The sequence below is a fragment of the Pholcus phalangioides genome, unplaced genomic scaffold (genome assembly GCF_987345545.1).
Source record: "Pholcus phalangioides strain wild (caught in Gottingen) unplaced genomic scaffold, Ppha-v1.0 ptg000004l_1, whole genome shotgun sequence".
Taxonomy (NCBI): Eukaryota; Metazoa; Arthropoda; class Arachnida; order Araneae; family Pholcidae; genus Pholcus; species Pholcus phalangioides.
Genome location: NW_028301597.1, coordinates 38,546,939 through 38,574,455, shown reverse-complemented (window position 1 = coordinate 38,574,455; position 27,517 = coordinate 38,546,939). Strand labels below are relative to the sequence as shown.

Genomic DNA, 27,517 nt, shown 5'->3' with positions numbered 1-27,517 from the left:
TTCTGGGCAAAAACTAAGATGCGTGATGAGCAAAGAAAAAAAACGCTTCAAGAAGGTAGAGTTTATTCACTCTTCATCTGTGAAAAAATCAGAGTTGAACGACAAAACTTTTTTTTGGGGGGTTTTTTTGGTCACGATTTTTGCAAAACTGACCCCTATGCGACGCGCAACTTCAATTACAGTATTTGACATTTTCACTTCGACTTGAACTCTAAATGTTTGAAATCTATGTAAATTATTCCTATGCATAAAATCCGTGTAATTTTTTACCTCTAAAGCCATAAACTTTAAATTGACAGATACGAAGAGATGCATTGAGCCAGCTATAGAAATTTTAATGCATATATACACTTAGGTCAGAATTCATTGCATTTTCTGAGAAATCAGCAGACACAGTGAGTCTCCAACAAATGGATTTGAATTAGATATTTGAAATGTGGCCATATGCCCTTTAGGATTTTTTTTTTCTTCTAATGTCCACATTATTCCTGCAGAGTAGGAAAGTGCATTGAAACTATTTGGGATGATACAAGGCTGTTTATAGGAAACAGTATCGGTAATAGGTCAGTATCGAACAGCATATGCATAATATCGGTTCTTTCTTTTAGAAAACCATTAAAGAGCTGCTGGTGTTAATCTTAGAGGAGGTCTCAATACATTGTATCAGCATTATAGAAACCTATCAGCAAAACAAACGAAAATAAGACCGAACGACGACCCAAATAGACGAAAATAAGATATTTTTAAATATTAAATGTGCTTGAAATTATGTTTTTCTCTTTTTCCTTTTAAATCCTGAAAGGAATAGCATAAGAATTCTTGGGATTGAAGCAACAGTAATATTATGCCAATTAAGAGTTTCTTAGGTAAGTTATGCAGTAATATAATTAAAAAAAATTGAATTTCGTGGGTACTTTTCCCCGTTTATGGGTTTTTGTATTACAAAATTTCACACTTAATCAAAGAAATTATTTTCTTTTGTTATATTTTCGTTGAGATCATATGAGGCGGAGGGGGGGGGGGGAGTAACTTTCAGAGAAGTTTCAGGTGTGTGATTTTCGCATTTTTGTGCAGCCAACTGTTTTATGGCCTCTTCAACGTCGTATAAACGAGGTTCCACTGTATTGAGTAATAGTTTACTAAAAGCAAACACCGAGTGTGTTTAAATGTTCAATGATACATATATAATGCAATGAAAATTACTGTGACTAAGGCCATCCTGTTTTAGGGCTTCAAAAATGTTTTGGATTTTGACATGTCCAAATGCGTAATGATATACGTATTTCGCGTAGATGAGTATTTCACGTATAAGTGTAGAGGTGAATAGCCCCCGAACTATATTGTCAAGCTCTACTAACTACACGAACTTGATAAGGCTCTGAACAAACACACATTAATCAGTTTATCATTGCAAATCCAAAAAAAGTCATGAAATCAGAAAAAAATTGTGTCGTTCATAACTCAAATTTATCAATCACATACAGAAAATTGTAGGCGCCAATACCGATTTTCTAGTCACCGTGGCGACATAGCACCAGGGATTTATCTATCAAGTTGAAAATTTGTTAATTCCAGGGCTTATTTCCGTTAAAGTCCTTATTTAACATTTTAAATTAAAATTGAGAAAAAGGCAATGCAAACAAGTCTTACCTTCTTTTAGATTGCAGAAGATGTCAGATTCAATAGAATTACACCGTATATATATACATAAACATTCGTCTCGAAATCTTATAATGATGTTGCACAATCTCTTATGAGTATATGACAAATTACATAAACATACGCACACACACACGCAAATCACTATATTCACTTGTGTTTTCGTTAAACTAATAAGATTATCTGAGACTTGCTCAAGTACTAAATTTAATCTTTCACTACTCAAATTCTTACAGTAGGCGTTGAACTATCCTGTCATCCAATCACGGGTCCAAATTATTTTTTTTATTTGTTTGAATTGTATTTATGACTCTGCCTTAAGGGCCATATTGGCTAGCCTAGGTACGTGGGTGGGTTTGGGGGGGGGGGGTTTAACAAATATCCCTTAAAGACAGGCGACACCATTCCTCCTCCTTTTATTTTTATTATTACGGTAACGGGAATTCGATTTCCCCGGCTTTCATAGTATACTGCTATTTCTTTTCGGCAGTGGCAATGCATTGCACCCCCACTCAAAAGTCATAAAAAAAAAAAAAAAAAACCCCATGCATATAGCGATCATTCTTTATTCGATTTTCTGAGTCCAACAGACCACCCAGTGTCCAGCTGGGGAGAGTTTGTTCTATGCTAGATGGCTATCTGGCTGTATTTGCTTGGAAAGGATGTTCCATATCCCCCCACATTGACGAACTAATATTTTTTTAACCCCTCTTCTTCCAGGATTACATTTACTACGCAATCGCCATATCCAGCACCCAAAAGAATATCAATGAATGGCCAAAAAATCGTTGTCTGCTTTTTAAATGGCAGCTTCTTTGTATGAAAAGTCTCTGGACAATTTCCTGTCTATACAATTATTCCGGGGGTTCTGTAATTCCATTTTATCAAATGATCTCATGAGCAAAGGCCTCTGAAGGAAAGCCTCCTAAAAAGAAAGACTAAACTTTTGACCCGAAGCTATTTCTATGGACGTTGTGTCTTGGCGCATTGTCAGCCCCCACAACGTATGTCGTAAAACCACCCAGATACACGCAAAACTTTTTCTTCCCCCCCCCCTTTCACCTCATGTTAATGTTACTTTAACAAGGAAAGTAATGGGAAAAATGTTCTACATATTTTTTTGTTGGAAATGAAATGTTTTTAGACACGCATTTTCCACATTTCTTCGTGGCCCCCCTATAAGCAGCCGTGGCTCCCCTTTTGCGATATTTTCATCCGTGGCCCCCCTGGAAAATCCCGTGGCCCCCCGGGGGCCATATGGCCCCCGGTTGAGAACCACTGGTTTAAGTTATCCAGATTCATTTAACAGATCGTGGCAAACTCGCGGCATTCATCCCACAAATTGTACGCCGTGATTACAGGAGTAGCATGCTATCGCATTTCACAAATTAAAGAAAGTGTATTCCATTTTTCAACAAAATTAAAAATATAGAAATGGCCATCTTAGAGCTGAGGAATTACTTAAATACCGGGTTCGACTGTAATAAGCTAATAAGTATACTACACTGCTCAAAACAATTAGGGGAGCAAGCAAAAAAGTGAAGAAAACCGTGCGAGACAGCCACGTATTGGCATACAATGGATAGTACACGCGCATCAATGCGCAATACAGAAAAAAGACGTAAAAAAATTTGGAATTAAGCTTTAATTCTTTGAAAATATGGAAAAAACATGAAAAGATGATTTAGGGCAACAATTTGGTTACATGTAAACGATAAAAAAAAGTACTGTTTAGACATGATGCATGAGTTTTAACAGGGCGTGTGGTCTCCTCGAACAGCTAAGACTGCTGCACACCTGTTTGCCATGGATGCGATGAGGTTATCGATCAGACTTTGGGGAATACTGTTCCACTCCTCAAGAAGTGCAATCTGCAAGTCTCGGACACTAACAGGCGGCCTTGGTCGCGCAGCAATGCGTCGTCCGAGCATGTCCCAAACATGCTCCATTGGATTCAGGTCAGGAGAGCACGCTGGCCATTCCATACGCTGTATTGTTTCAGCTTCAAGCATGTTCTCCACCATACGAGCTCTATGCGGTCGGACATTATCATCCTGGAAAACAAAGGAATCTCCAATGGCTCCAGCGTAAGGGATGACATGAGGTCGCAGTATCTCGTCTGCATACCTTCGGGCCGTCAAAGTGCCATTCCGAATGATATGCAGGTCCGTACGTCCGCCTATGCTGATTCCACCCCATACCATCCAACCAGCTCGTCTGTATTGTGACCTTTCACGAACGAATGCGGGGTTATTTCGAGTGACCCTGTCCCTTCATACCAGAACACGTCGGGTGTCACACTCCAGACTGAATCGGGACTCGTCTGTAAACAGCACTTGGCTCCAATCATGTTGCTCGCAATCTCGATGTTCAGCAGCCCATCTTCTTCGGGCCGCACGGTGGCGTGGGGTCAACGGAATGCAGACCATTGGCCTACGTGCATAGAGCCCTCCCTCATGAAGTTGATTACGTACTGTTTGGCTGGACACCCTTCGTCCTGTTGGCAAGAGCAACCGTCTTTGCAGCTGCGTAGCATTCTCTGTTCTGTTTCGACGGGCTGTTAACCGTATATACCGGTCATCAGTTGCTGTAGTGGCGCGTGGCCGACCTTGCCCTGGTCGACGTCTAACATTTCCGGTTTCTTGGAATCGATTCCACAGCCTTGCAACAACACTTCTGGCGACTCCAACAGCGTCCGCGACACTACGTTGTGTTTGCCCGGATTCCAGTCTGCCTATAACACGCCATGCCATGGATTCCGGTAAATCACGTTGTTGAGACATCCTCAAGTCACCTTGTCTCAAAAAAAATACTGCGCAATCGAATTTCACAGTTACGGCAGTAAAACAGACGTTTCTGCAACATCCCGATTTCTGGCCTTATCTCCTTTTTCTGGTTTTTGACGTCATGAACTTTGATTTGCATATGAAGTTTTCTTCTTCCGTTTCCTGCTAGGCTTTAAATTATGGATGATTCATTTTATGCTACTTATCGGTATACATCTTTGCGTAATTTTGTTAAAACCATGTGCTCCCCTAATTGTTTTGAGCAGTGTATAACGATTTTTCTAGATTTAAAAAGAGCTTTTGACTGTAGATTTAGAGATACTTACAGGAAAATTGACATCAGCTGATATGTGGAAACATATTGAGCTAGTCTAAAGCATATTACTCTAATAGGAAACAAGCAGTTAAAATAGATGAAGAAATAAATACATTCTTAGAAGTAAAGAAAGGTATCTCCCAGAGATCTGTTCTTGCCCGATATTTTTTCTCGTTTACATAAACGACATATTCCAACTTCACATAAATGGTAAATTAATCTCATTCTCAGACGACACAGCACTGTATGTTGAAGACACTGAAATTACAAATTGAATAAAAAAAAGTTGAGGAAGACCTATTCAAAATCAGTACATGGCTTAAGAAAAATAAACTAAAACTAATGTCATGAATAGTCATGAACGGAGGGGGAAGATATGCGATTGGCTATGATCGGAGGGGAAGGAAATTCAAAGGAAAACATTAAAACAACAACTAACATTAGAAGATTCAAAACATAAGACGTTTTTACTGTTGCATATTAATATCCAAGATACAATCAGATATACAGATAAAATGATTCTTCTTACATTCGGAATAAAAGGGGGCCCCCGAATTACCTTAAATTAATGAGGATGGGAACTTAGCCCAGCAGAGAGGAAATTACAATTAATTCCGGACAAGAACATGGTTATTACAAGTCTGTACTCACGGTGTTACGGTCCATCTGTTATCTCATTTGGACGACACCGACGATTGTCAAGTCCTTAATAGTCCTTCACAACCTTATTCCGGAGACGTCCGGCAGGATGCAGATGTGTAGACGAGATGATGGTCAGTTGATCCAGTTGAAGGGAGGTATGTAGACGGGGCATGGAGGACCGCGGTAAGTGTGGTGGATGTCGTGGTCGCATCATGTTGGTGGGGATGATAGATGTCTCCTCGTCTAATCCGACAACATCCAGTCGTCGGTCTTGCGATTCCTTTTTGCTATCTTTACTACATTATTGCGCAGGAGTAAGGTATATTACTGAGGAGTTATACTCCTCAGTAATTTTTCCTATTGATATTAGTACATCGCGTTCTCTGCCATACATTCAGAGCGAGTCTCACATGACGACCACTCTACAAAAAGGCAAGCAGCAGAAGACCGAAAACTCGTCTTTTTTCTCTTTCCTGCTCATCCTCCGGGAACAGGTTTTCTTTTTCGCCAAACCAGCCTCTTGGCGACGGCATGCAGGTTTGTTGGCGGGGAAATTGTGTGACTTCACAACTAAACATAGAGGAAACTAAATACATCTGCTAAACAACAAGAAACATAAACAATTTGACAAATTTAAGTATAAAAATTCATGATCATTGTCCGTGACAACATATTTTATAATGTAACTGTCAAGAAATTGAAAGAGTACATGAATACAACTACCTAGGAATAATAATACAAGATGATTTAAAATGGAACTCACAGTGTAAAAAAATGATAAAAAAATTGAGAATATATGCAGCAATTTTATATAGACTATATAAGAAACACAACAGACAATAACTTTCTAAAAGATTTATTTTATGCTTGGATATATTCAATAGTAAGATATGGAATCACTGTTTGGTGAGGTGCATATCAAAACAAATATACAAAAACTAGATAATATTTATATAACAAAATAAGATCCCAAACAACAAACACCACAATAAACACCAACAAAACATAATGTCATAAGCGAAACTATAAGACAAAACCATGTCTATAGACTAATAAAATTTTCATTCTTAAACAATAATTGGTTAGAAACGAAACAAAATAGAAACCGCATCTAGATTGAATAACTTATATCAAGTTCGAAAAACATCGACAACAATCGGTGTCAACAGTTAAATTTAGAATTTGATTCCACCTCGCAAAAGTATTATAAGTAACGAACCATCGACGCTGGATCGGGCCGATTCATATTGGCTATTGCATGCCTCTATATTTCCCTTGTAAAATAACAGATAATATTAGGTAACGATAATGCCAAAGAGAGTGGGGGCAATAGCGGCGCATTGTGGCACTCGCAACATGCGGCACAGATCAAGTATCTACAATGAGTCAAGATATGTTTCAAGAAGGTATACTCTTCGAGGGCAAGATTCCCTCATATATACGATTTTTTAAATATTAATCGGAATAGTAAAGATATCCAACGATGATGTCACTTTTTCCACTTTTACCTTAATAGAGTAACGTTAATCGGAAGGGTAATTTTCTTAAGTTCGAATGAGCGCCGCAGTTTATCGAACGACGCCCGGGTAGGAAATCGCCGAACACTTTAAAACACGAGTATTGAAATCAACTTTGTAACATGTTTTTTTCTAAAATAACGGTCATTATGTAACGGCTTGATTACAGTTGATACAGTTGATTACCAGAAATCGAACCGGAAACCATAATCAAAATTAATCTGAAACCTAAACTGACATGAAACGATTGAAAGTTATCAACTTTATTTTAGAAAAACAAGATTGGTGTTTGTTTATATGGGATAGGTATATATCAAGTATATGGGATAGGTATATATAGAAATATTCAACATATGTCACACATAACACTTGAAGTTTCAAACGCACTAAATAGAAATATATATGTATATATGCTATGATAAATGTGTGATAAATCGGTTGTTGAATCACCGGTTGTTATGCATAAATTACTCATCGTCTTGGTAAGTTTGATAAATTCACCACTTTTACCAGCGCATTATTGGTAAATTTGATACAATGCTTGACATTTATTGCCTTTATCTGTGATGATGCATAATACCCATAAGTAATTGCTGAATTTTATAAATATGAAAAAAATCCAAAAGTATATGGTGTATCGAACATACGTAGTTTGACCACGATGTAATTATAAATTTAACGATCGGATCTCGGTGTAATGAGAACAATACATGCATGAACATTATCATGCATCCAACTGCGATTTACCATGTTTATCATATCAAGACACGCCGCGTGGCTATTACGCATAATCACCGGCAAAAGTGATGAATTTGGGGAATTTCATCATATTTACCGACGACGCTTGATTACTATGCATAATTGCCGATAAAAGTGATAAATTCAGGAAAATGTACCAAATTTACAAACGATGGTAAACAGGACAAATCGTACTAGAACGATGTATTATCTTCTTATACATAAATGTGAAAGCATGTCTGTATGCGTATGTTTGTTCTTTTTACAAATCCACACAGTTGATCGTATCACCCCAAATTTTTTTAGGATTCTTTGGTGTGGAAGAAGCCGAAAGTGAAACACTTCATTTCATAAAATGAAATAAAAGTGAAGTGTGATGATTGAATATTTGTAACGTTGTAGGCTTGTTGCTCTCTGTGGAGAGACATTTTAACGGGGAGATCGGCTCGCATTCGCTCCTCGAAGTTGGGATCCACGGAAAACCAACTTCGAGTGCGATTTCGTGCCGATCTCCCTGAAGTTTGTCTTGTAGGCTGTCAAACCTATACTGCATTTAGTTAGGTAGACTCTCATGAAACAATAATTATGTGATGACTTTCTATTCAATGCGTTTCTGTTAGGTTTCTCACCTTTGACACGTTGGTAGTCCCATGTGTATGAGCATCACGATCGTCTACATGGGGGCATACATTTTTTAATACAATTGCATAGCATATTCATGATTTCTAGGGGCTGAGCCTTATTAAAAAGTCTATTGTGGTGGCGGGGCGTAGTTCTCTGGTTCCAGTATCTATGCCTAACATGGTGTAGATAAGATAAACTTATATCAGTATATATATACGCACATACACAAACTGCATTGCGATAATCGAATTTATTACTCAAGTATAAAAACAATTTAGAACTGAAAACAGTAGCAAACTGAACATTTTTACGAAAATAAGAGAACAGCCGAACAAGATTTCGCAGCAACGGAAACAATTGCTGTCGTCCCTTTAAACGGGACGTATGGTCTTGTTAAATTTCGTAGAGTGCCACATGCATTGAAAATAATCTTGATTATGCGCGGCCTTGAAGCAAAAGTCGGCCATCACTGATTTAAGCAAACTCGAAACATCAAAGCCCTTCGGGGTTCGTCACATTTACGATCCAGCAATAATAACAATAATAATAAAAACACCTTCAAAAAGTTAATGCGAGAAGTATTGCAAAACCATGGAATCATCATAATTAGATGAATAATAGAATAAACGAGAAATAATTCACCCCTTGAAACAAGTATACTGAAAAGAATTGCGTAAACCTTCAGGCATAAAATAGAATCCACTTATTGCTGAGATTAGTATGAAATCTCAGCTTTTTTATCAGAAATTTATTTAATTACAACACTCTTAACGAGTTAATTGAAATGATAATTGGAATTTACATTCGTATTAATTATAGTACAATTATCTTATTTTTCTCTTTGAATCATGTCTTTTTATCAAAGCCTTTAAGCGGTACAGCAGAAATCACTAAACCCCCCTTTAAAACGTCTTATCTTTTTTAATGTGTAAGGCTTTTTTTCCCCGATTTTCTGTAGGAAAAAACCTATAGGTATAGGGAATAGTTTTTCATTGCGAAATCAACTTTACAAAATATCTGGGCTTGTCAATGCTGAAGTAAGAGACAATCCAGGAACGGAGATATTTCGTCCATGCCGCTTAATGGGTTCAGTCAGACACAAACGTCTATATAAACGTATTTTTCCTATTCACTTCACTATTTTTTGCTGCCCAAGTATATAATACTTTAAACTCTATATTGTTATTAATGTTATTCTTGTTGTCGCTCTTGTTGAATAATTATCTTTCAACATGTTCGGGAATGACACATCTTAAATTAGGTTGGAGTTATTTATTAAGATAATTTTTTTTTGCAGGAATATATTTCGTGCTTTAGAGTAAGATACATTAAATAAAAAAATAGTTTTCTCGTTATGCCAAAAATATGCGTTTTCTCTTGGTTAATGTCCCAAAACCTTGTTCTAATAATGTTACCTGTCGCAACTATATGTTTTTGTATCATTAAATGGATATCCTCATGAATTATTCATTTTGATATTTCCAAAATAATAAGATCGCAGTTTATGGGAAATTTGTGGTTTTTTTTCTCTTTTCGTTTTTCGGACGTGAAGGAACTAAAACGAGTCTCCGTTTTTGTGTTCGACTATAACAGGATAATTACTTAATCAACCCCTCTTTCCGGATTTCACTGGCGATCCGTTGATTCTAGAGGCATACTTCCAGTTAAAGGAAATTATCCAAGTAACTCATAAACGCCATTCATGTTGCAAGGGATTGTGTAGTTATTAAAATAAAAATGTTATTTTTTTTTATACGGACATACTGTCCTCAAAAGCAAAGTTAGAAATGTTTTGCCCTGTCTCTCCTGAAGCCAAAAAAACAATTCCACGTTTTCATATTCGATGAGACATTTTAATTAAGAAATCGGGAAAAAGCTGGGAAAGAACAACGAAAACTAACGGAAAACACTCCTTTCCCTCAGTTATGCTGTTCTTTCCCATCTTCCTTGGAGATCTTTGAGACATTTTCAACTGCCAATTGCGTGGAGGCAAGCGCATCCATCGTGTCATGTCGGAGAAGCGACTCACTGTGTAGGTGCTTCGGATCATCCCATATTCTACGAGACAGACACATTTTCCCCAATTGGGCATTTGGGGGGGGGGCAATCGTTCCTATCGCTCCCCCACTCCGTGTCACGTGCAAACGGTACTTATAACTTCCAGTCACAAATTCTCTTGGTATATTAAAGATACACATATTATTTTAGGATATCACAGGCATATTTTCCGGATCAATAATGAGTAAGGAACAAAATATCATGCATTCATTTTTAACTTTTTCCTTAGTATTACGGCTCTGAAAACTTACATCAATAACTGAATCGCTTCATTTTAAAGGGCGAGTTCTGTACTCTTTAAAACGATCAGAAGTCCCTTTTTAAAACAGCTGCTCAACTGCTTATAATGTCGTTTCGAAGATACGACTTAATTCCTTACGAAGAAATATTCGCCATATTTCAAAAAGCTAGTTATCCCGCATTTGTGCTGTCATCTGATAATCGGAAAGTTGTTACACAACTTTTATACAGTGTGGTAATAAAGAAACTGCCACTACTAAGACGCATGTTGTTCCCATTTTCATGGAAATATTTTGATAAAACTTGCTATATAGGACATATATCGACCATGATAGAAAGATGACTGCGACAAAAAAAAAAAACTACTTCTGCACCTGTAGGTCAAAAATTGAACTATATCATTATTTAATCTTTCTTTACTGAGTTTCATCAAAATACCTCCATAAAAATGGGCGTTACATACGTTTGAGTAGTGTCAGTTTACTCATAACAACCCTGTAACTAATTACCAACATCGTATACAAAGGGGTGTTGCGTGTTTAAAAAGAAAGTGGTACTTTAAATTACAGTCAGTAACCAACGATAAAAGATTGAATTTAGTAACCAAAATACAGTCTATACAATGGTCTTTATTTAACCAGCGGTCATAATGACGAACTCGCATCGCAAGAACACGGGTTCAAACCCCACCATCACCACGGTGGTTGACTGGAGTTGGTTTTCTGTGGTTCCCAACTTCGACGAGCAAATGCGAGTCAATCACCCCGTTACCGTTAAGAAGTCTCGCCATAGAGAACACAAAAAGACAATTATTCAATAATTACACTTCACTCACAGTTGGAAAAATTGATGGCAGATCTACACATAATAAGCATTACACAGACAAAAAATAACTTCCACATTAGGTTCACAATACAAACACACACATTCCAACATGTACCAATTCGTTAGATATTTCAGAGAGGTATATGGACGAGTGTCAAAAACAGAGGTGGTCAATAGCTGGCCCTCGAGGTGATTTTGTGCGGCCCGCATCAAGATGAAAACACTTTTATATTTTTTACATTAGTTTCGATTGAAAAAAATGTGGTTAATGTAGAAATAAAATTCTGATTTGACAAAAACAATTTGTATTTTGAACATACACAAAACCTCTTCACGCAGGCCACATAATTGATTTCAAAAACCTACTGTGAAAGTTATGGAAGTATCAATAGATTTTCTTGCGTGCGTAGTCATCGGAGGTCAGTGATATTAATAATCGGCAAACAAAATTTCCCTGAAAAATATTCCTTCCAGGTTTTTCCATACAAATTCGGAACTTTTGTATGGAATGTGCTGCCGCCTACTGGCTAAGTGTTTATTTAGTAGGGGAGAAAATAAAACAAATCGGAATAATGCACGCCCGCAAAATTCAGAATAAAAATTTTCAAAAAATCAAATAATTTTTTGTTTGGTAACTTTAAACGTTTTATGGAGCTACATTCTCCACTCTGGTTGGAACACTAACACTGATAACTTGCTAAAAGTATAAAAATGTGAAAAAAATTTCTTAATAAGTAAAGTTTTTCAAATATTATGTGTTAAGTTAAGTCTGCATTTTTAAATGGATGAAGAGTTTGGTAAACTAATTAAATCCTGTCGAAATGATTGAGGCCCGCGGTGCCGTAGCAAGGCTAGCGTAAATAGGTGGGGGAGGAGGGGGAGGGTGTGTTGCTTCTTATATGCGGGAACTTTCTTTCCTTGTGCATGTGGCTTGTATACCGGAGTTTTGTCCCTGGTGCGGTCCGCGACAATGTGCCTGACCATTGACTTGGCCATCCCTGGTCTGAAACACTTTCATTATGGGAAATGGAATAGAAACTTTTCGATGGATTTTTAGAAAAATCTTATGTAAGATTTAGAAGATCTTCTTTAAAATATCTTATGTTAACTGAAAGAGAATCTTCCAATCAATTTGGATAGTTAAAATGACTGAGAAAATAATGTTTAGAAATGATTTCTTTGACATCCGGTAGAAGATAGTTGCGTGTTATACGGTACATTTACGAAGTCTTGTAATGAAAATCTTTTTGTGTACACATTTCGAGAGATACGACATGAAGAAATGGCGCCGATTTAGCGACGCCTGTCGTACTTCGGTATCGATTCTTTGAACGTTCAATAATTCGGATCTATTTGTTTTGAAGAAAAAAAATTGAATCATTCATTGATCTCATCTTTCGAAAGAAACATTCCTTGGCAAAACATGGCAGGCATTATTATTATTGTGGTAGCATGGTTTCATCAGAGATTGAGGTATTATAAAAATATTTTCCCTTGTAATTTTAAGAAGTATTTATTAATTTATTTAGTATACAAACCCGTGAAAGGCCAAAAAGTTCTCTCTCCTTTTCTTATTTTTTTTCAGTTTCTTTCCTGAACTTCCCGAAAGAAATGAACCAAAATGAAAGGAAACTTCTACAGCAAGCGGGCTCAATCTTTAGGACAGTGCGGGCTATTTAATTGGTTTGGAAACGTTGTCGCGAGAAAATTTGTTCCTGCATTTGTATTTAAATATTTTAGATATTTTAAAATATCTTCTAGATTTCTTAAAATTTATAATCTGTGGACCAATAGATAAAAGAAATTTAGGCACTAAAAATAATAAAAATAAGCGTTCGAAAAAGCACTAAAAATGCTTAAAATAGTGACTAAAAAGGCCTTTGTAGTTAATGGCGAAAATAAAAACTAGCTACATACAATATACAGGATGGTAATTATCGACTCAATAATTAACACACGTTATTCCTTGTGAAAAACTAATGCAGAAAAGCGTTTTTCGTTTTTGCATTGAACGAATATTAAGTGAGTTATAAGGGTTCGAAGTTTTGTGACGTGTCATTTTTCTAACGGTCAGTTATCTGCCAAACTCCGAATGAAAGTACATTTCTGCGCCAGCAGCGATTTGTCACTTCTTGAAAATGAACTGAAATATTCAATCCCATTAGAAGCCAAGTTTGGCTTCTTCTTTCACGATTGGCGCTTTTTCGCTCAATGTAAATCTCCAGAACTTCTGAATCGGAACTGGAAAAAGGAATCTCATTTCAAATATGCTGGAGATACTTTATTCATTCAAGGGGGTGTCTGACCCCTGAAGTCGATTTTTGAAACATGACTTTAAAAAACATTTCATTCAATCGTGAAGATAAAAAAAAAGTTCTTGTCAGTCGGATCAATTTGTCTTTGTTCTTCAAAATAAAATTGAAAATTAATCAATTATAGTGAAAATGTGAACAAGAAAAAACGTGAAACTGCAGTTTTTGAGCTAATCCGTTTAAGGTAAAAAAACCTACTACACTAAAAATTTTGAAATTTTGTAGAAATAGTTATACGGCATGTTTTAGTGAGATGGAACCTAGAACTTTGTTATCTGTTCATCCGTTAGAATTTTATGAATTTTAAAGTTTGAAAAAAATGTATAAATATTCAAAAATCTGAGAATTCAATATTTGTGTTAAAAAATATTTGGGTTTACTTCTAAATCTGAGGTTAATTTTACTAACCCATTTCGAGTAACACATTTGAGCACAATTTCAGAATTCTCTTACTTAAGTAGTTATTTTTTCGATTCCGGATGAACTCAAAAACCTCTGTAAAGTTAGAAAATCGTAATAATTAACAACCGAGTGAAAATTTGAAAAGTATGCATACACACAACAACAACAACAACAAAAGAGGAAAGAAAACTGGTTTCCTTTCTCAAGTTAGAAAAAACGCCAAGTTATGCGTTTGATGTACGTTCGGTGAATTTGGCAGGATTTTGAAGCGACAACATCAATTTTTAAAGTGTTATAACTCATAAATTATGGTTCAAATAAAAAAAAAAACTGAAAACAATTTTCCACATTAGTTTTTCACTAGGAATCACGTTACCAGTGCCAGAAGACTGGTAAAACCTAGGATTCACCTGTAAGACCTAGGTTTTACCATGGCGAATAGCTAAACGCCCGAAATACACTTGTGCACTTTTTCATTTCTGACCCGTTGTACACTTTCAGATCGCTCGAGTGACTCGCTGTACACTTTCAGATCGCTCGAGTGACTCGCTGTACACTTTCAGATCGCTCGAGTGACTCGCTGTACACTTCCAGATAACTGTGACTCGCTGTACAATTCTAGAGCACTTGAGTGACCCGCTGTACACTTCCAGATAAATCGAATGACCCTAAATCGAGTTACCCGCTGTTCACTTCTAGATAACTCAAGTGACTCGCTATACAATTCCAGACCACTCGAGGAACCCGATGTACACTTCCAGATAAATCTAGTGACCCGTTGTACACTTCTAGATCACTCGAGGGATTCGCGGCACATTTACAGTGGTGCTCTTGAGTGACACACGGCACATTTACAGTGGTGCTCTTGAGTGACACACGGCACATTTACAGTGGTGCTCTTGAGTGACACACGGCACATTTACAGTGGTGCTCTTGAGTGACACACGGCACATTTACAGTGGTGCTCTTTAGTGACACACGGCACATTTACAGTGGTGCTCTTGAGTGACACACGGCACGTTTACAGATCACATGAGGGACCTGTGGTACATTTCTAGGTCACTTAAGTGTCCCGCGACAACGTCTTCGAACAAATGACGTACAGAACTGTCCTAAAGGTTGAGCACCCTTGCTGTAGACGTTTCCTTGTTGCTACAGTCGCTTTACTTAACTATAAAGTAAATATTTTGGTTCATTTTGGAGAAAGAAATCTTAACTGCAAAAAGAAATTTTTCGCAGTTTATTTTCTCAATGATTTTCGAAATTTTTTCCTAATTTTTTTCGAGAAAAATTCCGATAATAATCTCATTTTCTTTGTTAGTACTTGAATTATCTTCCAATTTTGTGTTTTTGACACATTTTAAATTACTTTGGACTCTTTTTTCTCTCTGAAGTAATAAGTAAATGTGATAGTTTATCTTTCTTTCATTATGAGTTACTGAGAAAACCGTGAAAGGAATATTTATAAGAAAGAACAATTATTTCGTGACCTCTTAACATACAATTTTTCAACTGTAGCATGTTTTAGACAAGGGGAAAACGAAGTCTTCTGTAGCAAATTGAAGCCGAATTAATAAATTCGATCGCCGTTCCCGAAAGTAAATTTGTTTCATAAAAAAAAAAGGAGGAAGCGTCAGGAAATTATCTCGGGGGCAGAAAATTGTAACGTGCCGTTCGACTAATTGAAAGCACGATGTAAAATATGATGACTTTTGAATTTGTAATTACGCAGGTTATACTTCAAAATTGCGTGATGGCGAATACTTTTTCGAATAAATCACGAACATGGGACAAAAAAAAAATCAATACGAAGTAATTAAATAGTTTCTAATAATGTAATTTTATTATTTTATTGGACATTTTCACTTTTGATGTAGATTATAATTTTACTTTAATATAATTACTTAGGTCTACAAAAAAATATTGAAATAATTTGTTTTGATAACTGATTTTGACATTACCATGCCGCCTGGCAGTCCAGTGGTTAGGGAGCAAGTCTCTGACTGGGGCCTTACTATCTCCCCATGCTTATAAAAGGATATCCGAGAGAATTTGACGTCTAGCGCTCGGGATTACCATAGGTGTCCATTCTGAGCACGCATGCACATTAGACAAATTCATACCATTCGAAAATTGGTATATTTAATCATCAGAGGGTAGCAGCAACTTTTGAGCAGTTGGTACGACGACGGTACAGAATCGAAGATAAGCGAAAGGTTCATGGTTCGAAACTTTATTATTTTCTTCCCCTTACTTTATTTCTTCGGATGGTTCTTCGGGTTTTCCTCCGAATACACGGAGGGAAAACGATGCTTATTCAAGGAGTGGAGGGAACCACTGACTCAGTGACTGACTGAGATTCGGATTACGGTATTTTACACTCGCGGTACGTTGTGTTTGTGAAAAATTCATTTTTTTAATATTTATTTTTGAGAAAAATAATTACAACACGATCACAAACCCTCAAATACTTTTATTTTAAAATGCGAAAGTAATAAAACGTGTTAGTAGGGGCGCCTGGCTAATAAGCCATCCCCAGCGCATCGTGAGCCCACACGCCTCCAGGAATGTCGGGACGTTTAATAACAGCTTTTGAGTGCAATGAAAAAAAAAAAAAATAATAATCATTCAAAAAATTGAGGATGTAAGGTAAAACGGGGAAAATAGCGTTACGAGTGGGAATCGAACCATGAACCTTTCGGTTGCCCTCTACTCTACGTCGTCGCCGTCGTCCTACCACCAACTGCTCAACAGTTGCTGCTAGCCCACCCTAATTAAATATATCACATCTATTTGTCTAATGCGCATGCTCTCTCAGAATGGGCACCTATAGTAATAGCTAGTGCTAGACGTGAGTTTTTCTCGGATATCCTTTTATAAGCATGGGGGGGGGGATGGTAGGGCCCCTGATCCCTTGGGAACACGTGAAAATCACGTTTTTCAGTGCTAATTCTAAAAATGTAGTCCATTATTTTCTATCGCTTAAGGTTATCTCGCAAAATGATTTCTTATTTCGGGGAGAAATAACTCAAATCTGTAAATATTTTTGGAGTTGTTAATTTTTTTTTTATCACCTCATGAATACATACTTCACATTTATATTCCAGCTCTGTCATTATAATGATATAGTCCTTAAAATCACCCTAAAATCAATGAAATATATTTGGCAATGATTTACTATACTGCATTTGTTTGTAAAGCATAGTTTCAATGTGGTTTGTATGCTGCCTACGCGTTACTATCGGAGGGAATTTAATTTTTACATTAACTCAAAATCTAGACGTGATGGAATTTTTTTATTATTTTTCCAGCAATTAATATCCAAAAAACTATAAAAAAAGCACTTAATTATTTTTAATAAAGCCTTTTCACATCGCAGATCTGCTGTATTGGCGGTAATTAAATATCGGAGATGAAAAAAATGAAAGAAAACTTGAAATTTTTTCAAAATATTTATATTATTTTATACCACTTATATGCGATGTATAGGATTAAAAAATTTCCTGCGAATCCCAAGAGCTCACATATGTATTAATATATATATATATACATTTTTTTTATATATTACCCCTCCCTCAAAAATGCATTATATACAATTTCGGTTAAATAAGCAATACCTTCGTATAAGTCCCAAGGTGATTCTTGTTTACAAACTAGAACGGAAAATATCAACATCGGAATGTAATATTAAATGTTAAGCATTAAAACAACGTTTAAAAAATAGGAATTTTGTTTACGTATTACGTTACATGGGATATTATTCTTGAATAAAAATTTAATTTTTCAGCTGGATAAAAAGAGGAAATGATAAAAAAAATTCCCATATATAGGAATTCATTAGAATCTCTGAAATCCAGGATATCAGGGGGAAAAAAATATAGGGAAGGCAGCGGCTATTTGGAAGCCGGAAGAGTAATCACCGGTATAAAATTGATATTTTATAAATACGTATTATATAAAATTATCAACGACGCTTTATCGTCGGTGAAAGTGATTAAGTTAGGAAAATTCATAAAATTCACCAACGACGCTTGGTTACTATGCATAATCGCCGGCGAAAGTCATATATTTAGAATAACTTATCCAACTTATGAAAATTCTTTTTAAGTATGCGTAATAATGGCTTTAGAATGTACAATAACCTGATTTATAACATTTACCTCGTAACATACATAATAAAACGAATTTTCAATCGTGTATTTGCTACCGACAATTACTAAGGAAAGATTTCGCATTTCATTTTCACAATATTTTATTCTGCCATTGGTTAGTATAAGCTATTTTATAAATAAAATATTTTGAACATAAAACTGACGGAAATCGGAATAGAAAATTCCCACGGGATTTTATTACGATTCCATTGCGTTTTGTTAACGTAACTTACACGACGCCAGCATCCTTATTTTTCTCCTTCCATGTATACTGATACGTCGTATAATAAATAATCTTGTCTTGGGATCGGAGGCAAATGATAACGTTCGTTCCAGTTGTAAATGGATACTCCGGTATTTGTTTCGAACCCGACAATGGTTGTTCGCCAGTTTTCATCGCGGTCCCACATCCTGTTTTTCGCTTCCGTGTATTTCCCATACCTTTCTTGGCATTTAGTATTCCACTAGCGATGCTTCTTCTATTTGGAACTCACGTGGCATATCCGTTTCCCTTTACTGTCCTTCCGTATTCATTCAAACTGCACGAAATTTGTTTGACTTCCTCCGACTGTTTTTTAGTTTCTATCTGCTTTTTCTGGAGAACTTTGCTATCCGGACTATCATTCACAACGACGGCGGTGACCTTCATTTTCTTCGAGTCTGCAAACGTCACAGAAATTTACTTATTTTTTCCCCTGGATTCGGAATTTCCTTTTGGACTTTTCACAAAAAAGAGATTTTCATTCAACAACTTCTTTTGAATTCTATTCAGAAAATTCAATTTTTTTCCCGGATTCCAAACTAAACGAAATTGTCATCCGGATCACGTGTTTTCGTGGGTTTTTCTTTAGCAGTTTCGTTGCAGTTGACTCTAAATATTCTTTTACTACAAGCAGTGGTTGTAAAATATTATAATTTTTTATCACAAAAAATGTAGGGTTTCTACTATGGAAGTTCCACTTTTTGGAGCCGTGGATATTCATAAAATAGCTACAAAACTAAAAATAGGTATTTGTGAAGAGAGGCGACAAGGCAAAATACAATTAAAACTTGAAGGCGTTTCGTAGCAATGAATGAGTTTCGTAGCAGAGAAGGTCGCTCACATGGATCTAAATCGGCCGATATTATTGCCTTTACCAAACAGTGATACTGTTACGGCAAGCGTGATAAATCGGTAATTATACATTGCGTAATTGCTGGTTGATAACCAGAATAATGACCAATCGTCTCCATATGTTTTTTTTTTTTTAAATTTCGCAAAATTTATCACTTTTACCGCGGATTATGCATCAACTCTCAAATGATACTGGTAAGTTTCATAATCCCGTATAACCTGTTTTTTGCGGACACCGGCGGGACAAAAAAATTCATCCGTAAATGAAGAGGGTGGCCGTTAATCAGGGGTTTGAAATATATACTATTATATTATACAAGGGAAAAATTATTATTTGGCAATGAAAGAGAGAGGAGCGACTGCATCTGACGGGTGTCTGTTGGAGGGACGGGATTTACTGTATAAGGATAAAATCATACTGAAATATCTATTCAACTCAACTACTTATGAGATTTGACCATACGGGATGCGGGCATGCCACGTATTTTGCCATAAACTTGAATCTTATTATCAGTCAAATGTTGGCTTCCTTAACGTGTATCGACATGTGCAAACAAATCAATTATACCAGTCGAATTCACCATTCTAAACTGAGGTTTGAGCAAAATGTTCAGCAAATTCAAGTAATTATCATACTCAGAGTAAGCTCGTAATTATAGTTACCGGTGAATGTGATAAATTCACAATATATATTTCGAATATGTATCAAACTCACCAAAACATACACCGTATATGACATATACTGTAACAAACCAGAACGTCAGTGCCTTGAAAAATTCATGTTCAATTCCCTCCAATTCACTGATTGAATTGGAGGGATTGGATATTAATTGTGGTTGCAAACAACACAATAAACGAGGGAAATAAAAGAGTAAAAAAGCAGTTAAATAAAGCTCCGAGAAAAACTCCCTTAGAAAAAGTACAAATATGAAAATATGAAGAATATAGTTATGAATACTATTAGTTATAATATATGAACTATTAAAACATACAATAGGAAAATCTAGATGAGAAACTGACACGCATAAATGTAAAATTTAATTTAATAATAACCATAAGAAATGCAGAAAAACTACTGTGTTATAATATTTTTTCTATGAATTTAAATATAAATAAAAAACGATGTTTTAATCAATTTTTGTGTATTTAATCTACATTTATTTACTCAAGATTCCTGTCAAAGATGTTTTCGTGTCCTCCCAAACCTTCTGATTTATGTTCAATAACCCTCCAATTATTGTTCAACTCATTCTTAAATTACCACCCCCCCCTGAAAATAATCAAATTGGCCCCACGTTGGGAATTAGTTTCAGATCTTTACTATACAAATATTGTATTAAGTGTACAATATTTCAACGCAAACCTTCTATTCAAAATATTAAACAAGCTGTATTTTACAGTTTTAAGAGCCAAAGTTCCCAAAGTACATCGGTTTTATTAAGCAGAAAAAAATACTTTTTGTACAAGAAAGCACTTGATTTATCCCTCCAAAAGGAGTGAGACATTTCAAACTTAATTTATAAAACTAAAAATTTCAATTATTTCAACACATATGCTATCAATTTAAGATTTTTAAACCATATTTTTTAAGGAAGAAATAAATTTTTGTTTTTAATTTTAATGTTGTTTTTATATGGACATGGATAATTTCAGAAAACATACGGACACAAAGGTCACAACAGGCAAAATACACTCCGAGTTGGCTGAAAAAAGTTGTCACCCATAAAAGATATGGATGTCGAATATAACCAAAATACAGCAACCCAATACAAAAGCATATACGTATCACGAACATATTTGCTCCCAGTATGTATTGCATTTATAGTAATGTTTTTGTGCATTCCCAATTATGTAAAAAAGGGAAACTTATACTATGTAAATAATATAGGTGCGTAATTAAAATGTTAATGCCCACAACCGGGAACGGAGGCTGTGTTTGATTATTCCCGTCGCAGTGGAGGCTCTGTGTGTTTTCATCTGTGTGTGTATATATTGCATATTCTGTAAAAAAAAAGGGAAGCAAAACTGCGCTCAGCACTGTGGACGGAGGATTTGTTTCCTCGTCTCCCGTCACAGTGGAGGCGTTGTATATATTTTGTATTTAGATCATTCTCGAATCTTCCACCCTTCTACCTCAACATGCCAACTTCATCTTCTTACTTGCGCCGCAAGTCTTCTCCTCACTTATTTTGAAATCCCAAGCTGCGGTCTCCAGCCCTTATGTGCCACTGGGCGAACGTGCAATTTTTCTCCCAGGTCATTGGGTTCAGATATCCATTTTTAGTCAAATGGCTTGCACGTTACACTTGATAGATGTCTTCATAGGAAGAATAATGCGAGTGATTTGATACTTGCGAACACGGGGCAAGGGCAGCCACCACTATAAATCTGTGCTAACTTTTCCGACACAACTCTGCCTCTTTTGAGGTAACGGAAGTAGGTTGTTTTGCATCAGTCCGGGGTTGTGAGCGGTTCTATCTATCTATCACGAATAGAAAAAAACCCCTTGTCGAAGCGGTTTATCGACGTATTAATATTATGTATTAATAATATGTATTGATAATTCATGATAAATAACCGAAATAAAAAACGGTTTGCAGGGTTAGTATCGCTAGGTCACGGAAATTTTTTGAAGACAGGAAAAAAAAAAACTAAAAAAAGCAGAGAAGTGGCGCGACGTGTACACAAGTAAAAAAGTGTATCGATCCGGTCCATCTAATCTGTCGGAATTGAAAGATGCGTTCCTCCGAGAGGTTGTCATGTATACATCCGGACCTTCTGCACTCTGCCGTTGCTGGATTTGTGCCTCTACTGCAATGTCTTATCCCCTGTGGTGGTGGTCGTGTGGATCACATACTGGTGTTATAAACGATTTGGAGACATCCTGTTCGTTATTTGCGTATCTTTTCTTTGACTTTTGTACGTCAGCGCCATCTATCGGCTGTTTCTTAAGTTATTTTTCCTGCCATTAAAAAATTCCCGTTACCTAGCGATGCTAACCCTGCAAACCGTTTTTTATTTCGGTAATTTTTTCGGTTTTTATGAATTTTTAAAGCTTCTACGGACTTTTTGCCCACCCTGTATATTCTTGAAATCAGTTCAATGCGTAGTAACAGTTCGGGATAAAAGCTTTTTTTTTTATGGTTTCTCTTCAATGCTTATAAATCTTGCATTCGTTTCTCATCGAAGAGACTTTCATTTCCTGCTTCTTGTTTCCCATTGACTTAAGAAATGAGAGACGATTTGTTTTACATCCGATCAATCACTGGCTGCAAGACGGGAATCTCACCTATCTTTTGTGTGGGAGGAAGATTAAGCAGGGTCTTAATAATACCTCTAGGATTAAGCTACATAGAAATGCGTGTTAGAAGAACTATTACAACGGAAGACTCGAAAAGGGGCCGATGTCATAGTCGACACCGCAGTAACAAGTAATGCATTCATAGAGGAAAAATAGAATTCCGAAACTTATACAGCACGGTGAAGTAAGACTATTCCTAACCAAATGGAGAAGGGAATCAAAGTGTATTTCTGAGAAAAAGAAATTTATTCCCGAAATTTTACATAATCGTAGTTTCTGGAGGAGTAAACACTTTTAAAAGATTTTCGGAATACCAAATGGCCTTATGTATCTAAAACGATATCTAAGATCGATGCTGCGATATTTCTTTCTAGGTCTTGCACTTTCTCTTTACCTTTAGATATTCCGGGAAATGGTATGAAAGGATCTAAAAATATATAGTAATCTTTTTTTTTATACACAAAATGTGCAACATCTATTCTACTGTAGCATGTTGTGCGTGGTTTGCCATAGATTTGGGTTTAATCAGAATAAGTGTTCGTTTCAGTGTGCTCAATTTTAGTGACGTGCTTACTTTTAAAGTATCATCGATATTTCTCTAAATCTCACTCCATTTGTATTTTAATATTCAAATAATGCATTTATATTAATGATCGCGTTCTTTGATGGATATAACATAAATTTATCTATAATATATATTTATATATAAATATTATTAATAAAATTATATTAATATATAAATTTAGTCAATTTAAAAAAAATTAAATTATATATGATATAAATTTATCTTCGCATTGAACAAACGATGCAAATTGTTATAATTAAAAAAATGTGATAGAGAACTGATTGATCTTCGTGACTGTGAACTGTCATAGGTTTGGGGTGAACTCGGAAAGAAACGGCATTTTGTCTTCACCGGGATTCGAACCCAGGACTGCTTTCATACAGGGCAAACATGCTTATTCCTCATTTCACACCACAGGGCGTGAAATAAGGAGGGCAAGGTCATGCATCTACAGTGGTGTAGATGGTGGTCTTTTTACCTGGTATGCAAGAGGGCTTGGGTTCGAATCTCGGCGGAAACAAGATGGCTTTTTGTTCCCGAGTTCGCCTTCATAACATCCAGAAAATATCCGTTTTTTTTATATTTTTGGACTGAGAAAGAAAAGCCGTCTATCTCTCAATTTCTAGAAAGTTTTTGGGCATCATATTATGCGATACGAGTGTCCTTTCTTATATCTTTGTTTCTAATGAATCTCGGAGCATAAACTGAAATTGCCAAAGTGTATGGAATTTCTCAAGCGCATGTGTCAAGTATTAAAAAATTATCTGATTAAAATGAAGATTATCGAAAGAACTTCATCAGAAAGCGGGGGGTAAAAATCTGATATAAAATCATATCTGTTGCAATGGTTTCATGATGAAAAAGCCAAAATGACATTAATCAACGGCGCCATGATTAGAAAAACAGCAGAGAAAATTGACAAAGCATGTGAAAACTGTGAAAATTTTTGTACTTCAAAAGGATGGGTACGCAGATGTCTGCAAAAAGGAACAATTTGATGTTTTATTCATTATCAACGCTATATAAGATATTTTACAAACTATACCAACGGTATGAAACGGCAACTAAATTATTTCCCTCATAATTGAATGCCCACTTAGTTAGATATTTTATGATAGAACCGTTGATATTCGTTTAAGCGGGGCTGACTCTTATTATTAGTCAGTTGACAACATGTAAATCAATTACATATGTCAATTGAGATTTTCCTACAAACACTTTTATTACTGTGAGTACTATTGCTGCTTCATTAAATTTTATTGCTGTTGGGAATTTTTTGCTATTTGCAATTTTTCTCTCCCCTAGTTGCTATTGCAGATTTTTTGCTGATGTGCATTTTTTTAAATGTGTTTTATTGTCGTACAGACTATACGTTTGCAATTTATACATGCATAATGAAGCACCCGACAACGTCCAGCCACTCATCCGGGGCAATGACTAAAATTTACAATTGTCGATAGAGGCTGGGAGGTGCGTGGTATGAAATGTGAAATGCTTTATTAAATATCATAAGATATGGTACGTCTTCGAAAATTGTCAAAAATTGCTTCTTACATGAAAGTACAATTGGTTTGGTTATAAGATATGATTCTCATGTTTTTTCTTCTAGGAATACTTCAATTATTCGGTTATTTATTATTATTACTATTTCCTTTTTTTTCCTAATAGTCATTGTAATGTGCGCTTCACCTGACACCATAAGAGACATTTTACTCGCAGCAGATGAACTGGGCATGATATCCAGTGGAGACTACGTTTTCTTCAGTATTGAGCTATTTACAAGGTAAGAAATTGAAATTTATCATAATTTGATTTGTAATGGAAAAAAGTTCTACATTGTGGATGTAAAATATATTGACCGAAAGTGAAATCCTCACACAGGAATTATGGGATTTGGTATCGTGAAAAATTATCATTAACCCCTTTACAATCACGGACGAAATATTTCGTCCAAACGAGTGGAATAAATTCAATGCAGTTCTCTGTGTTTCCTTTCCTCTCACCTCACCATTGGAAGCTTCATTGTAACTTTCTGAACCGAAGTTGTTATTTTCCTCCCCGTTTTTTCTATACTCCTGTTAGTGACTTTCACTCTCTGCCCCCCCCCCCCCAACATTGCATGTATCTTTCTACTATATGTAATTTTTAACCCGTTGCTCGGGAGCACCATGGTGGTCCCTGAAGCATCCAGAGTTCTCGATGCTCGTGTCCAATTTTGTGCAAGCGAGCGCTTGGTGAACGTTAAAATTAAACACCTTGTACAAATTGCATTCAAGGATTGAAATCAATCCTTATTTCATGCATTCGTATGTAAAACTATATGTCGTTTCTGTAAGGTTGTTCTTATTTGATGATGGATACAGACAAAGCTCGCGACTAGAAAAAAGTTTGAAGACCTCTGGTATACATATATAAGGGAAAGAGAATACGTAGGGTGAGGGTGAAAAAGTACTATAAAAATACTCTCTGATCTACTTATCCATTATATTACTTATTTTCTTTTTTTCATTTTTTACTTCATTTTCTATTTAGTTTCTTCTTCTCCCTCTTCTATTTATTTTTTCTTTTCTTTTCAATTTTTTTGACGTACGGTTAGGCCAGTGATTCCCAACGTTGGCGTTACGACCGCCTGGAGGGCTATTGAATGTTCCAGGGGGCGGTAGAAGCTACGAGTATAGCATAGGATTCTATGGGTTAGATTTCGTTGGGGGCGTGGGAGAAAAAAGGTTGGGAAACTATGGGCTAGGCGAAGACAAGGTTACCAGATTTATCGCCAATTCATCAAATAAAGATTATACAAATTTGTTGACCAAAGTTTGTACGTAAGAGCGTTAATGTGATTCAGTATCATGATTCCGTGTGTTATAGTAAATATAATTTTCTCAACCTGTGGTCCACGAACCACAGGTGGTTTGCGTGCAGACTTGATGATTTAACTCGGATTGAATGAAAGAATACTGTATTGTTTTGATCACTATTAGTAAATACAGCGGAACCTCCCACAACGGACACTTATCGTTAGCGGATATCTCACGTTAAGGTACATTTATTTGAATAACGTCGACGGGCGTGATATAATTTCTAGACAATTTAAACCGTTGTCTAAATGACTGTGATATAACAAATCTACTTTCAAATAAATTTCTTAAATACTATTTAACCATTGATTTACTAGAATTTTTTCATACATTTATGATTAAATATGCTATCCTATGTTGGTATAAAATTTTAAATATCTTATGCACTCAATGTTTTTCAAAATTTTCAAAACATAAATTGAAAACAGCTTGCGCGCATGATAAAATGGTATATCGATGTAACCAAACGATATTAAAATTAAAATGAAGAAAACGGTTCATTTCATAAAATGAACTAAAAGATTCAAATTCAATTGACTCATTCTTATTTAAAATTTACATTTTCAAAAATTCAAAAAAACATTTTTTTATAGGTATATGAAACATTTTATACCAGCATAGGATAGCATATTTAATCCAAAATATGTGAAAAATTCTAATAAATCAATGATTAAATAGTATTTTTAATGATGTTTTAACTTTTCTCCCATGTTAAGAGGTATGTGACCCCTTAAACTGGTACTTCTTTGTCACAAAAAGAAAGGTTATGAATTAATAAAGAGAAAAGACTAAACATCGACACTCTTACATAATTATACGGTGCATGAATACAACCTTCGTATGAGTCTTTTATAAGTTCAGAAACAACTTTGAGTTCTGACAAAATTCACGGAAAAAAAGGATTCTTTCCAATAATTACGAAGGCTTGATATTGGCTATGGATCGCATTGACTATAATGCGATATTAGACTATTTGTAGGAAAAGGTGTCTCATTTCTGTTGGCTACTTCCAAGCCTTTCTAGTAGGCTTCATGCAATCCACAATAGTGCCAGTTTGTGGTAAATTCATAACCAATCCTGGAAAATATTTTTCCTCAAGTAAGAAACTATAAGAAAGGTACTACGAAAGGTAGTTCCCTTCTTCCGATGTGTCTGTCCTTTAGAGATTGGGTTTCCGCAGCTTTTAGTGGAGTTTATTCCAATGGTCAAACCTCAACAGACTTGTTCTTAGATTTACCACAACCAGTTCCCAGTGTTGGCTCCAGCATTTTTTGCTACTTTGGCCCAATTCATTTTTGGAGCAAAGTACCCCGTTTTTTTTGAATTAGCAGTACTATTTTTTTTCGTTATCTACGCGTTTTACTAAAAAACTTGATAGTTCAACAAAAACATCTTATATACTCCTAATC

General features: G+C 35.8%; 1 protein-coding gene across 4 annotated transcripts in view; it reads left to right on the top strand.

Annotated features, from left to right (window-relative positions):
* LOC149087388 (atrial natriuretic peptide receptor 1-like) overlaps window positions 1-27,517 on the top strand; it is a 435,567-nt gene that overhangs the window by 231,189 nt on the left and 176,861 nt on the right. For all 4 annotated transcript variants that reach the window (XM_089231469.1, XM_089231468.1, XM_089231471.1 and 1 more), the window contains exon 2: window positions 24,919-25,033. In XM_089231469.1, coding sequence (XP_089087595.1) covers window positions 24,919-25,033 — 115 coding nt within the window. The remainder of the gene's footprint in view (window positions 1-24,918; window positions 25,034-27,517) is intronic.